This window comes from Podarcis liolepis, assembly GCF_965112155.1.
Source record: "Podarcis liolepis genome assembly, chromosome: 2".
NCBI classification, from domain to species: Eukaryota; Metazoa; Chordata; class Lepidosauria; order Squamata; family Lacertidae; genus Podarcis; species Podarcis liolepis.
The window spans coordinates 128970534-128985691 of record NC_139555.1 but is presented as its reverse complement, the minus strand read 5'-3'; the positions used below and the strand labels follow the sequence as shown (position 1 = coordinate 128985691).

At 56.4% G+C, this 15158-nt stretch overlaps 1 protein-coding gene across 2 annotated transcripts; it reads right to left on the bottom strand.

The window, feature by feature from the left end:
• Positions 1–2300: 2300 nt before the first annotated feature.
• LOC310702313 (tapasin-like) lies at positions 2301–10017 on the bottom strand. 2 transcript variants are annotated; one of them, XM_083493740.1, is made up of 8 exons: positions 9849–10017; positions 9068–9277; positions 6749–7054; positions 5598–5930; positions 4767–5093; positions 4309–4398; positions 3506–3546; positions 2301–3176 (listed from the first exon to the last, which is right to left on the bottom strand). In XM_083493740.1, the coding sequence occupies exons 1-8, from the start codon at positions 9913–9915 to the stop codon at positions 3174–3176; spliced, it is 1377 nt and encodes a 458-aa protein (XP_083349866.1). In that variant the 5' UTR covers positions 9916–10017; the 3' UTR covers positions 2301–3173. The 2 variants fall into 2 exon arrangements, with proteins under 2 accessions (XP_083349866.1, XP_083349865.1); XM_083493739.1 differs by having other exon boundaries at positions 9068–9280; positions 9849–10016.
• Positions 10018–15158: the final 5141 nt, after the last annotated feature.

The window sequence follows — 15158 nt, the reverse complement described above, 5'->3', positions numbered from 1 at the left end:
CAACAACTTAATGTAATGTGCAGTTAGGTCCTCAGAATGTTTAATTCCAAAAATATTTTAGACGCTTTTTCTTTTTCCTTTTCGCTGTATTGTATTTATTTATTACATGTATATCTTCCAAGGATCTCAAGGTGCTCTACGTGGTCGTCCTCCTCCCCACCACAACCCGGCTGGAGAGGTGACGCGTGGCTATAGAGGCTCCAGCCATAGCCGTGCGTCACCTCTCCAGCTGGGAGAAGGTCGCGGGGGGCTTCTTTTGCCCTGCGCGCGCTCTCCCGGCTGGAGAGGTGACGCGTGGCTATAGAGGCTCCAGCCATAGCTGTGCGTCACCTCTCCAGCTGGGAGAGGGTCGTGGGGGGCTTCTTTTGCCCTGCGCGCGCTCTCCCGGCTGGAGAGGTGACGCGTGGCTATAGAGGCTCCAGCCATAGCTGTGCGTCACCTCTCCAGCTGGGAGAGGGTCGTGGGGGGCTTCTTTTGCCCAGCGCGCGCTCTCCCGGCTGGAGAGGTGACGCGTGGCTATAGAGGCTTCTGCCATAGCCGCACGTCACCTCTCCAGCCAGGAGAGGATTGCGGGGGGCTTCCTTTGCCCCGCGCGCATTCTCCCAGCTGGAGAGGTGATGCTCGGCTATAGAGGCTCCAGCCATAGCCGCACGTCACCTCTCCAGCCGGGCGAGGGTCGCGGGGCTATGGCGTCTTCGCTCCATAGGACGCCACACACATTTCCCCTTCATTTTAGAAGGGGGAAAAGTGCATCCTATAGAGCGAAAAATACGGTATTTGTTGCCTGTCCCCTTGGTGTACAAGCATGGATCAGCCACACTCCTTTTAAAACCAAGTTTTACAAGGGCTTCATTTAAACACTGGTTCCAACACCTTCCACTTTGTTTGAGACCATAAACAGCCTTTTTCAAATGCCAGACTGCACCATTCTCCCCTTCAAACCCAGGGGGTTGTCTCATTAACACTTCATGGTCTAAATTTGCATGCAGATATGCAGCATCAACATTCAAAAAATCTTTGAACCTGTTGCGCAATAAACTTTGGTCTACAGCTATTTGCTCCAGTTGGTGGCTGGACTCCTTCCTTTATTCTGGCTCTGCCCAACCAGCTGGGGGACTGAGCAGCCTTGCACATAGATTTTTCCATAACACTTCTTAAACTTGGGAATGTCTGCATGTGACCCCATCTCTACAGCTCACAGAAACACCACGGAGAAGGCGGCCGGAGCCTGAAAGGTGAAAGCCTAGGCCTCGAACGCAGGTCTCAGGGATGCTTCCCCAGTTTCCCCCATGGAGACCAGGGACCCCATCTCCTTTGGAAAGGCCTCCGAGGAGGAAGCCAGGGCAGATATAAAGTTCCTTTCCCCACTTGTTAGGAGCCTGAGCTCCATTTGGGGTCCCTCCTTCCGCACCCCAAGGTTCCTCCAAGGCCTTGGGGAAGGAAACTGAGGCAGGCTCTGCTTGCTCCCCACGGCCCTGGGCAATTTCCCTAGAACCCCCCCCCCACTGCCTCCTGAGACCCGCAGGGATCAGGAGTGGGAGCGACTTCTCCTGTTCAACTACCGCCTGAGGGGGAGGAACAGAGCTCTTGGCCCATTTGGGGGGCAAGCGAGGACCATCCAGAAAGGGCTCCTGGGACCCCGAGTTCGAGAGGCAAGAAGGGGAGCCTGGCCTTTCCCCTATTCCTGCAGGTGGAGCCCTTCTCCTAGCACTGACTCTTGGGGTGACAAAGATGTCTTTGGCTGGGGAGGATAAACTAAGCGTCCCAGAATCCTTTTCGTGAGGCGGAGGAGAGGATGGGCTCCAAAAGGATGCATTCTTTGGGGGGGGGAGGGTTAGGCAGCCAAAATCAATAGATGGGGGGGCGGTTCAAAGAGGGCTTGGAGCCCCTCTCAACCTGGCAGAGAAAAACACCAAGGAGCCCCCCACTCCCTCCCTCCCCCCCCGGCTGCTGCTCTCCTCTCTCTTCCCGGCTCAATCCACCCACTTCTGGGTTCTCTCTTGCCCTCACCCAATCGCCATGCACAGAGCACCCTGCTCCCCTCCAATTCCTGACCGGTCTGGAAGTGAAGCTGTGGAGGAGGCCCAGGAGGCGATGTCGCCCCCTTTCCAGCAGGCGAAGCTGCAGGGGCCACTCACTTCCTGGCCCTCCAAAAATGGAGGAGTCTTGAGGGGGGCAGAGAGGGCCTCTCGCCCCTTCCCAGACTTTTCCTCCATTTATTGCTACTGTTTATCAAACTTGGCCACCCTCACCTCTCCTGCAGCCCTGGAAGGAAAAAACAGACCCACAGCATGCAGTTCTTTTCAAGGCGTGTTTATTCTCCAGGTTGGCTCTGCCCCACGGGGCTTACAGTCTACAGCAGAATCTACACAGAATGGGGAGGGGGGTGAGTTCTGGGCTCTGGGGGGAGGGAAGGGGGGCAGGTCCTAGTCCGTATCGAGAGAGAGGGCCGAGGGGAACGAAAGCTGCTCTGCCTGGCTGTCTCTGCAGGGATGTTGCGGGGAAACGGGCTCCTTTTGCACCCAGGTCTCTAGAGGGGATAAACTTGGCTCTGGACTGTACCACTTCAGGTCCCCCAGAGGGGGAGGTAAAGGGACACCCAATGACCCACATTCTGTAAGTGGAGGATCCCTGATTCATTTATTTTTTTGGGGGGGAGGGATATGCCAATCTTGCTCAAGTCAGTCTCCCCTCCTCCAAAAAGGTTCTCTCCCACAATCCCAAAGACAACACAGGCCCCCCGTCAAGAGTCTCCCAGAGCATGTGCAGAGTCTGCGGCCCAGGACCTTAGGGGTGCTTTTGATGCAATTCCTGCCTTGCGGGGGGTTGGACTAGGTGACCCTCAGGGCCCCCTCCCAATTCTACACTTCTATAATTTCACAGCACGGAAGTGAGGAGGGGCAGGGACTGTTAGAAAGGGGGGCTTTTGCTATGCACAGATCTGGCCCCCTCCTTGAAATCACAGCTGTGAATCTGCAGGATGCGAAGCCAAGCAGACCCCTGACCCCAAAAAGGAAGGGGAAGGGGCTTCCCACAAGGGGCCGGAGGGGCAAGACTGGGCAGCGAAAGAGGAGGGACCCAGGAGTCCGGGGGCCTACGATCCACTTCGCCCTTTCAACGGGATCCGGAGACAGGCAACAAACCAAGCCGGGAGCAGGGTTGCCCAGAGTCCGTTACTGCAGAAAGAAGAGAAATCCGTGAGATACTGACCCGATTCAGAGACGAAACATTAGCTGGCTGGGGGTTGCAATTGCAGGAATTGCTCCACAAGAACCCTGTGAAGTAGGCAGGCTGGATCCTGCCCCCCCCGGCCCCCCTGCGAGCTTCATCATGGCCAGGGACTGGGGATTCAAACCCAGATCTCTCTGCCAGGGCCTAGTCTGGCCCTCTCACCACTGCACCGCACTGCCTCTCAGTGAGTGGCACAGAGATATTTTTTTTTAAAGAATAGAAAAATGAGGAATCGAGAGAACTTGGCAGTCTTGGGAGCATCTTGGGCACTGACCTCAGATTTGGGCTTCTCCGATTTGGGTTTTTCTTCAGAAGCTGAAAAGGAGGAAAATGAAGCAGGGAAAGGTGAATGACCAGAAAACCCAGGGAAATGGACAGGAATACTTGAAAGCATGCGGAAAGCTAAAACGGAGACCAACATTTCTGAGCCGCTGGGCAGGGATGTTTTTAGCAGGCGACCAAAGAGAGTCTGGCCAAGGCGCCTGGTTGGTATCAAGAGGCAGAGAGTTCCAAAGGTTGTTGGAGCCAGGAGGGCCCCCGAGGGTCATCTAGTCCAACCCCCCGCAAGGCAGGAATCTTGAACCCACAACCCTGAAATCAAGAGTCTCAGGCTCTCCCAGCTGAGCTTCTTGTACTGGCAACTGTGGGAAAGGAGAGTCAATTGGCCAGTGCCAGTTCCGCCATTCAAAGGGGTCAGGTGGTGGAGGAGAGATTTCTCAGCTGCTTTTACTGTCAATATTTGCATGGTCTTAATAGATTCTGAATTGTCTCCCCCAGGAAAATATTTCTATTTTTCATTATAATAATTAGACTTGAGGGAGGCTGGGTTATTTGTTTTGGTTCTCATTTTTATTATGTACGTTGTGTTTTCATCGTGCATTTTTATGCCGCAAACTGCCCGGAGATCCACGAAATAGGGGTGCTGTGCACATTTATAGAATCCTAGAATTGTAGAATCAGAAGGGACCCCAGGAATCTCAGCTAAAGTATCCCCTAAAATATTGACCAAATGGTAAAATAGGACCATATTGATAACAAAAATAACAGTACAGAAGGGGTGGGTGGGAACAACCTTACCCCATCGGAAGAAGGACCGCAAGACCCCCAGGAGCACAATGGCGACCAGGAACAAGCCGATGGCGTCCTCCAGGGAGGGGCCCAGGGACCCTGGGTGGGGGGAGAAGGGGCAGAGGCAGAAGGGGGGGGGTCAGCGAGGGAGAAGGGGGCGACGTCAGACCCCCACCCTGCCTTGGCCACCCATTGCAGGTCCCAAAGCTGTACCTTCGCCCCACCCCCCATATCCTCCACCCCATGCCCGACTTGATCAGTGCCAATTCACAGAATCCTAGTTGGGAGGGCACCCCAGCGGTCATCCAGCCCAACCCCCTTCAAGGGAGGAATCCCAGCTAAATCACCCAGGACGGACGACCCCCCAACCTCCGCCAGTCAGGAATCGCACCCGCAGCCAATCTTCTGGGCCTTGCTACCCAGCCCCCAGGGGACCCCGGCACAGACCCCCAAGTGCAGACCCCCACCTGCCACATGGAGCACGACCGCCTTCTTGACCCCCGCCTCGCCCAGCCCGGCGTGGCCCACATGGCAGACGTAGGAGACCCCGTGGTCCTCGGTCGGGACGGGCAGCAGGCGGGCGAAGCTGGTGAAGCTGAAGGTGCCGTCAGGAGCCTGGCGGTGCCCCGAGTCCCCGATGTCCAGGAAGGCGTCCTGGGGGGCGCCGGACCCCCTCCGCTTCCAGCTGACCGAGGCACCCAGAGGGAAGAAGCCGGAGACCTCGCAGGCCAGCTGGGGCCGGGCGCCGGGGGGCACCGAGAGCGTCGTGGGGCGCAGTGTCACCTGGGGGGGCTCTGCAGGGCAAGAGGGGGAGAGGGAGTGAGCAGAGCGCCCCCTGCTGACAACCAGGAGCACTGCAGGCTCCCAGCTGCCAGGAGGGGAGAGGGGGGCTCTTGGATTCGAATCTTGAGGAAGACAGGGTCCCCGTTGGCTTGACCAAGTGGCCAGACGCTTCTTAAGGAGCCTCCCAGTCCAGGGGCAGTCTCTCTGGATCGCTTGGTTCTTAGAAGCCTAGAATCAGACAGGTGGAAGGGATCCCCAAGGGTCATCTAGCCCAACCCCTGCCAGGCAGGGATCTCGGGGCAATTTGGCCACTGCGAGGTTTAAGCACTCTCCCTATGTTCTTTTGGCGCCTCCAGGCCCAGGAGCAGTCTATCTGGATCCCTAGGGCCTGGCCGGCATTTGGCCACTGTGAGAATACAAGATGCTGGCTCCATGGGGGTCCCTTTGGGCAGTGGACCCCCCTTTCCCCTTCCCTCCGCCCTCCCTGCGAGGGAGACCCCCAGTCGCTCACTCACCCACCACCTTGAACTCGAGCGCCTGCTGGGCGTGCAGGTGGGGCAGGTAGACGGTGCAGATGTAGGTGCCCTCGTGGCGGACGGCCACGCTCCGCAGGCGCAGGGAGGCACCGCCGCCCTCGGCGTCCAGCAGCAGCTCGGCCCCCTCCTCGGCCACCGACACCCCCCGCGAGGCTCCGTCAAAGGCCAGCACCACCTTCCCGGCCCCCCGGAACTGATGGCGCCACTCCACCGAGAAAGCCGAGGCCGGCGCCGAGAAGCCGCAGTGCAGGACCGCCGGGCGCCCGAGGCGGGACTCCAGGCGCGGCGTCCGCGTGAAGACCGACAGCACCGCTGCGCAAGGAGGGAGGAGGGCGAGGTGAGCGGGAGAGATCCCCAGCGGTCATCTAGACCAACCCCCGTGCAAGGGAGGAATCCCAGAAGGGAAAAACAACAAACCCAGGGCCATGTTTAGCAGATGCGGCGCCAGGCTGCAAATGTCCGCCCAACACCCCCAAATTACCACCGATAGTGTTGGGGTGGCCGTAGCTGCGCACTGCCAGCCATTGTGGGGGGCGCACCTCTCCCCCATGCCAATGCAGGAGAGCGATCCCCCGAGAGGCCAGCACCCTATGGGAAAGACGGCTCTGAACAAGCCCACAATCTATTTGATTTATTCATTTAATTTCGTGGTTCTCAAATTTGGGGGGGACCCCCATAAACGCTCTCCCTTTCAGCCAGTGCCCTAGAAGAGGCATGGTTTGGAACAACTGTTTGAACGACCCAGTAAGATGAAAGCAAGATTTGAAAGAGCAACAATTACTTGCCAAATGACTCAAAATCCACTTCAAACTACTCCAAGTAGTTCAACCCAGCAGATGCCTTTGATCCAGGGATTTCCGCTTTCCAATTGGCCCACGGTGCCCCCCACCCCCCAAGAGGGTGTAACCGATGACTTTGGGCACTCCTCATTTAAATAACTGCATCTCTGCCCCGCCTTCTCCTCCCAGGGGCTCAAGGCGGCCTCCCTCCCCTTCCCCTGCGCTGACCCTGCCAGGTAGGCCTGCCTGAGAAGCACCGACTGGCCCTCGGTCCCTCTCTCCCAGGCTGCTGGCGCAGGGCTCTAACCGCTAGGCTGCTCGGCTGCTCCCCTTCCGCTCGCCAGGTGGTACCTGCGGTGGTGGTGACGCTGCTGACCCCATCCTGCTGCTTCCAAGGCGGGGCCTCCTCGGTGTGCAGGACGCTGCTGACCCCGAACTCGGCGTTGGGGGCCTGGATGCTGGCGATGAGCCACTTGCCCCTCTCCAGGGCGCGGGGGCAGCCCCCTCCGCCCACCAGCCCCTCTGCCCAGGCGACGTGGGACTCTTGTGGCGCGTAAGCGTTGATCTCGCAGGAGGATTCAGCCTCGCTGGCATCCCGACTCAGCCAGGGCGGGGGGGTGGCCGAGGCCTGACCGCCCCACAGGGCACCAGAGGGGTCTGCCGGGGGGACAAAGCGGGGGGAGGTGAACCAGGGTCTGGGGGGGAATGACAAGCCTGGTCTCTCCACTGCCGGACCCCCCCAACCTACATCGCAGGGGGTTGGAGTGGATGACCTTTGGGGTTCCCAACTCCACTGTTCTGGGTCAGCCAGTTCAGCTCAACTCGCAGAATCACAGAATTGGAAGGGACCCCCGAGGGTCATCTAGTCCAACCCCTGCGATGCAGGAATCTCAGCGAGAAGAAGATGCCCTCTAAGGAGGATTTGTTTAGTCTATTTAATGGGATTTAAATGCCAGTTAATAAACCAAAACAACCTCTGAATCGTGTAAATGCTGAGGTTGGAAAACAATTTGAAGTACATTCAGAATAAGCATAACTAGATTAAATTAATCCACAACAATAGGACTCCTGAGTTCTTGAGATGATTTCTGTTGTCCATTTACTGTATTTATTTTTCCCAATTGGAACTATAAAATGGTGATTTTCTTGAGTCAAAATGAGAGTAACCCTGAACATTTTTTAGAAAAAAAGCACTGTACCTATATACCAGAGAAGCATGTATGGAACTGTAGTTGTTTATACCTTCCCCAGTTTTTATTTCTTTGTTCTCTATTCACTTTTTATTTCCCTTTTTATTATTCAAGTATTCTCAGTTTAAATTGTGTGGTTGAACCCAGAGCCAGGCCTGTTGGCCCTCATCATAACTTCGCTTTATTCCTCTCCGTGGGTCTCTCCTCCGTGTCAAAGTCCGCTGGGGGCTCCCCTGGGCCTCTGGCACCCAGCACAGTTATTGCAAATGATTTTAAGCCCTAAGAGTTTAAAATGGATAACATGGATAATAGATATAGAAATAAGGAATCTGCCAAAGGCCAACCATGTTTGGGCCTGTGATGGACAGCAGAGCCAGGCCAGCCAGCGGACTTAGTCCCTCAGAAAATCCCGGGGGGGGGGGGCTGGAGCCTCGCTCTGATTGGCTCCTAAGCCAGCGGGGGGTGGAGCCAGCCCTTTTGGCAGGAGAATGCAAGGCGCCTTTTCTGAGGGGGGAGCTTGGAGGGGAAGGTGGGGGGGAGAGGAAGAGGAGTCAGGCGGGAGATGAAGGGGAGAAGCTGGGGGGAGGGAAGGGAGACCCCCAAGAAGGAGGGCTGAGGGGACCCCCTGGGTGTGGGGGGGAGGGAAGGGAGACCCCCAAGAAGGAGGGCTGAGGGGACCCCCTGGGTGTGGGGGCGGACTGAGAGGGGGAGCGGAGGGAGACACCCCAAGAAGGAGGGCTGAGGGGACCCCCTGGGTGTGGGGGCGGACTGAGAGGGGGGAGCGGAGGGAGACACCCCAAGAAGGAGGGCTGAGGGGGCCCCCTGGGTGTGGGGGGCGGACTGAGAGGGGGGAGCGGAGGGAGACACCCCAAGAAGGAGGGCTGAGGGGGCCCCCTGGGTGTGGGGGGCGGATTGAGAGGGGGGAGCGGAGGGAGACCCCCAAGAAGGAGGACTGAGGGGGCCCCCTGGGTGTGGGGGGCGGACTGAGAGGGGGGAGCAGAGGGAAAGGGCCCTCACACAAGAGAGGCTGTGGTCAATGGCGGAAATTCACTGAATTGGCGTCATGTGAGGCGGATCCACTATATTTAATTGGGGGTCGTTAGCAGGGACATAATGCGTCTTGAGGAAAACCTCCAAGGAAAGCAACTCTGTCCCTGGAGGTTTAAAAACGGAGATTGGGGAAGGAGTGCTTGCCGACACTGAAGATCCAGAGAATCATTTCAGTTTCCCAGCCTCAGTTGTGGCGCCTGTGAAATGGGTATATCACAGTGTGTGTGGGGGGGTGCGTAATAATTAACTCATGCCCAGGTTGGGAAATGCTGCATCAGCCCCACAGCGAAATGGGTGTAGTTTCCAGCCTCAGTTGTGGCGCCTGTGAAATGGGTCTCCCAGGGAGGCTGAATTCAAGTCCCTCCAAGTGAATGAGAAGCAGGGATGGGAGCCAGGGGACAGGGGGGGTGTCCTATGGGGGTCTCCATACCCAGGACCTGGAAGGCCAGGCCGGCCTCCACCTCCGGGGGCAACTGGGACTCCAGGGCAGCTTCTTCCAGGCGTCTCCCGGGTGGGGGCAGGAACAAGATGGCGGGGCGCTGCTTGGGGGCGCTGGACATGCCGGAGCCTCCGCCCCCAGCCTCCTCCAGGAACCAGCAGCCCAGCTTGGCCAGCGGAGGCGAGGATCTGCCGAAGGACGCTCCTGCGAGGAGAGGAAGAAGAAGAAGAAGAAGAAGGGGGTGGACTAGATGCCTCTGGGGGCCCCAAAGCAGCAGCAGCAGCAGCATCTGGGTCCGGAGCAAGGGGACCCCTCCCCCCCAGCCCAATCTGGGTAGACTGCCTCTGGGCCTGGAGGCTCCCCCGGGAGAGCCCTGCTGGATCCGGACCAGGGCAAGGTAGACTGGCTCTGGCCAGGGAGGCTCCATTGGGACGCGGCGGGGCCGGAGGGCAGGAGCAGCGGGGCAGCAAGGGGCCGGATTCGGGACTCGGCCAGGAAACCGAAAGCGAAAGCGGAGGGACTAGCCCGGGCCAAACCCTCCCCGCCCCGCTTTGCGACAGGCAGAATTCCCACCGGAGAAGTTTCCCCCGCCAGCCCCTTCCTGCACCCGCTGAGTTTCTGCCTTGCAGGGGGAGGAAATCCGAGTACGGGGGCGAGGGACGCCTCCTCCTCCGCCCCCCCCCCCCTCGGAGGGAACCCAGGCGTCCGGCCCCGAGCTCTCCTCCTCCCGCGCCCTGCGAGGGGGGGACCCAGGCGTCCGGCCTCGACCTACCCAGCAGCAGCAGCAGCAGCAGCAGCGGGAGCCCCTTGGCGCGGAGCGGAGCGGGTTGGGCAGCCATGAGGCTCCGCGGGGAGAGAGCAAGGAGAGGCGGCGAGCGGCGATGGCGGAGACTCCGTCCCGCTTCCCCTTTCGATTTCGGAGCCCCGGAAGGAGGGCGGGGCAGGAGGGAGGGGGAAGCTCAACATCAAAAAAACGAAGATCATGGCCACTGGTCCCATCACCTCCTGGTAAATAGAAGGGGAAGAAATGGAGGCAGTGAGAGATTTGACTTTCTTGGGCTCCATGATCAGTGCAGATGGTGACAGCAGTCACAAAATTAAAAGACGCCTGCTCTTTGGGAGAAAGGCGATGGCAAACCTAGACAGCATCTTAAAAAGCAGAGACATCACCTTGCCAACAAAGGTCCGTATAGTTAAAGCTATGGTTTTCCCAGTAGTGATGTATGGAAGTGAGAGCTGGACCATCAAGAAGGCAGATCGCCAAAGAATTGATGCTTTTGAATTATGGTGCTGGAGGAGATTCTTGAGAGTCCCATGGACTGCAAGAAGATCAAACCTCTCCATTCTGAAGGAAATCAGCCCTGAGTGCTCACTGGAAGGACAGATCGTGAAGCTGAGGCTCCAAGACTTTGGCCACCTCATGAGAAGAGAAGACTCCCTGGAAAAGACCCTGATGTTGGGAAAGATGGAGGGCACAAGGAGAAGGGGACGACAGAGGACGAGATGGTGGGACAGTGTTCTCGAAGCTACAAACATGAGTCTCACCAAACCGCAGGAGGCAGTGGGAGACAGGAGGGCCTGGCGTGCTCTGGTCCAGGGGGTCACGAAGAGTCGGACACGACTAAACAACAACAACAATTTATACCCCACCCGCACATCTGGGGGCAGGGCACGAGGCTGCTGTCTAGATGGCCTCTGAGCTGAGAATCACAGAGAATTCTGCACATGCTCTGGACCATCCGGATTCTGGGAGGGAGGGAGAGCGGCCTGCTGGCTGCGCTCAGCTTGCAAAGGGTTAAATCGAACAGAGCTGGAGTCCTAGAGAGGACAGGAAGCAGAGACAGCAGGCAGCAGGTCCTCCAGAGCAAAATCCCCTTCCTCCGTGCCCAGCCGCTTTGGGCATCTCTTGTCTCCTCCTCGCGTGCTGCCTCTGTTTCCCTCCTGGGAAGAGTCCGGTGAGACTCCTCTCTCTTCCCCCTTGGGGTGCCTGGGGGAGAAGAAGAAGAAGAAGAAGAGGAGTTTGGATTTTGATATCCCGCCTTTCACTCCCTTTAAGGAGCCTCAAAGCGGCTCACATTCTCCTTTCCCTTCCTCCCCCACAACAAACACTCTGTGAGGTGAGTGGGGCTGAGAGACTTCAGAGAAGGGTGACTGGCCCAAGGTCACCCAGCAGCTGCATGTGGAGGAGCGGAGACACGAACTCGGTTCCCCAGATTACGAGACTACCGCTCTTAAGCACTACCCAGAAGGGGGTCCCAGGGCTGCAGGGGGGTGTTCTGCTTCTGAATGGCAGGGGCAGACCCCCAAGTCTGGGAGCAGAGGGTCCTGCTGCCCCCCATTTCTCTCTGCCAAGTCTGGGGGGATGGCCAGAATCCCCCTTGAAATGGGGGAGCCCCTGCCAGGCCATCCTTTCCCCTTGCCAGATCCTCCTCCAGATCAGCTCAGGTCTCGAGCCCAGAGCCCTAAGGGAAGCCTTTCTGGGCAGGGGCCATGAATCAGCCATTGAAGAATGTTCTGAATAACATACTGAATAAAGGAACATTATCAATTACCAGTCTTTTAGAAAGAAGCATATACAGTGGTACCTCGCAAGACGAATGCCTCGCAAGACGGAAAACTCGCAAGACGAAAGGGTTTTCCGTTTTTGAGTTGCTTTGCAAGACGATTTTCCCTATGGGCTTGCTTCGCAAGACGGAAACGTCTTGCAAGTTTGTTTCCTTTTTCTTAAAACCGTTAATACAGTTGCGACTTGACTTCGAGGAGCAACTCATAGCATGCGGTGTGCGTCTCCATAGGGGCAAGAACGCGTGAAGGCGGGTTCTGAGGGAGAGGGAGCTTTGTTTCAGCGAAAAATAGCAAGGCGCGCACACTTCCCTCCCCACAACTCTCCCAGTTAGGGAGGCCAGGCTCCGGGGTTCTTCGGACGGGGCTCCTTCCTTCTCCCCCCCCCCAGCGCCCCGGCGGTGACAAGAGCGCCTCCCAGTTAGGGAGGCCAGGCTCCGGGGTTCTTTGGACGGGGCTCCTTCCTTCTCCCCCCCCCCCAGCGCCCCGGCGGTGACAAGAGCCATTAGTCCCGGTGCAGCGCAGGCAGCAGGTGAGTCGCCCTTTGGCAGCGCGGAAGGCGGCGGGCCAGGCAAGGTCAGCTCGGGAGCCACCGGGGACGCGACCCCGCGCTCCTCTCCAACGGGCTGGATGCACCCCTCTCCGCTCGTGCGCTTCTGGCTGGCTGGCCGGCTGCAGCAGCAACAGGGGCAATAGGCATCCACCGTCGCCGACGCTCCCTCCCACCCTTCTGCCCGCGGCGGGCGGCTGGCTGGCTGGCACTCTCGCTTTCTTTTGGGCTGCTGCTGCAGAAGAGATTTTGCACCAGACAACTTTTAGGCCGGTAGGAGTTTTGACTACCACGGCAGCAGCAGCAGCAAGACGGCGCCGACTGTAGTGCAAAGGGTCGGAGCAAGGTGAGCCGAACCGATCCCGGGCGCTCAGGCAGCAACCTCCGCCCCGCCTCCCCCCACGCCCCATGCCCGCCTCTCCCTCCCTCCCAAGCACCCCCCTTTTTTGAGGTTTTTGAAGACTTTGGTGATTTTTGAAGCTTTCCCAAAACTTTCCCAACACCGTGCTTCGCAAGACAAAAAAAATCGCAAGACGAAAAAACTTGCGGAACGAATTAATTTCGTCTTGCAAGGCACCACTGTATTACAATAATTCCAAAACAAGGTGCTGATCCATTTATGGTGAAAAATTATAGGCTAATTTCGTTATTAAATAATGATTATAAACTTTTTGCTAACATTTTAGCAAATAGGTTAAAAGAAATGATGAAAGAAGTAATTCATGAAGATCAAGGAGGCTTCCTTCCCGGTTGACATATGAAAGACAATGTGAGAGATATGGTAGGCCTAATAGAATATTTGGAGACCTGGAATGACAAGCAAGCAGCTTTAATATTTATAGATGCATAAAAGGCCTTTGACAATATTTCATGGAACTTTATGAAAAAGAATTTAGAGATGATGGACTTTGGTCAACCTTTCCATATGGGACTGGGAGCTATTTATAACAACAACAACAACAACAACAACAATTTATTTATATCCCGCCCTCCCCAGCCAAAGCCAGGCTCAGAGTGGCTAACACCAGTAAAAATAGCACAATTTACATAAAATCACAGTCAATGAATTAAAAAACATTCTAAAATCAGTTCAGAATCAAATTAATGGCAACCATTGGGCTAGAGTTCTATGAAGATTACAGAAGGAGAGAGGGGGTCAGACTGTGCCTTGGCCAAAGGCCTGGCAGAACAGCTCCGTCTTGCAGGCCCTGCAGAAAGATGTCAAGTCCCGCAGGGCCCCAGTCTCTTGTGACAGAGCATTCCACCTGATCGGGTCCACGGCCAAAAAAGCCCTGTCTCTGGCTGAGGCCAGCCTCACACCCCTATGGCCCGGGATCTCCAAGATGTTTTTATTTGAAGACCGTAAGGTCCTCCGTGGGACATACCAGGAGAGACGGTCTCGTAGGTACGAGGGTACTAGGCCGTATAGGGCTATAAAGCTTAAAAGCAGCACCTTTAATCTGACCCTGTACTCCACTGAGAGCTAGTGCAGCTGGAATAGCACTGGGTGAATGTGATCCCAAGGCGAGGACCCCGTAAGGAGTCTCACCATCGCATTCTGCACCCGCTGGAGTTTCTGGGTCAGTCTCAAGGGCAGCCCCACGTAGAGTGAGTTACAATAATCAAGTCTTGAGGTGACCTTTGCGTGGATCACAGTGGCTAGGTCAGGGCAAGAGAGGTAAGGAGCCAACTGCTTAGCTTGGCGGAGATGAACAGAAAGCCAAACTGATTGTTAACAACACTTTAACAGAAACTTGTGATATTACAAAAGGTACCAGACAGGGTTGTCCTTTATCACCATTGGTAATTATAACTGTTTTGGAAGTTCTAGCGAAAGTCTTAAGATTAGATCAAGATATTCAAGGCATAAGAGTCTGTAACCTGAAGCGTATGTAACCTGAAGCGTATGTAACCCGAGGTACCACTGTACACACTACCTCCTGGTGGCCAGGGTGAGAACTTCAGTACATAACAGTTCCCTCCAACAGCTGGATCTCACCGACCCCTCTCGCTCTCCAGGCTTCAGGTTCCTTTTGACCTGCTCTTTGGGGCTGGCGGGGGGAAGCCCACCACCAGCCCCAAAGAGCAGGTCAGGGAGCAGCGGAAAGGTGCAGCTGAGAGGCTGCTGCCATAGTCGCGCGTCACCTCTCCAGCTGGGAGAGGGTCGCGGGGGGGGGGGCTTCTTTAGCCCCGCACGTGCTCTCCTGGCTGGAGAGGTGATGCGTGGCTATAGAGGCTCCTGCCATAGCTGCGCGTCACCTCTCCAGCCGGGAGAGGGTCGCGGGGGGGCTTCTTTAGCCCCACGCGCACTCTCCTGGCTGGAGAGGTGACGCGTGGCTATAGAGGCTTCTGCCATAGCCGCACGTCACCTCTCCAGCCGGGCGAGGGTCGCGGGGCTATGGCGTCTTCGCTCCATAGGACGCACACACATTTCCCCTTCATTTTTGAAGGGGAAAAAGTGCGTCCTATAGAGCGAAAAATACGGTAATCTCAGAGCCTTTGTCTGTGATCTTTGAGAATTCTTGGAGAACAGGTGAGGTCCCTACAGACTGGAGGCGGAAAAGGATCTAGTAGCACATCTAGGCCACCAGCCCAAGTTGATCTAATGGAAATGAGATTCTGACTAAACAACAGGGAAAACATTCTGATGGTAAGAGACAGTGGAAAGGAACTACCTTGGAAACTGTGCTTAAAACACCATCTCTGCTTAAAAGCTCTTTCATCGGCAGAGCTTGAGATCCAACAAATATGAGGGAAGTCTCCCACGAGTTCTGTATCCCTCCTTTTGAATGTTTGGGAATCTGCTCTAGGAAGGCATCATCCAAGTCTTCAGTCTGGCTTGGCAATCTATAACAGACACCCACCGTGAAGCCACTGCTGTTTCTCCTACAATTTTTATCCCTATACTCTCAATCTGCTTTCCATGCTCCCGGTCATGGATTTCTTCACAAGTGTACACAGTGGTACCTC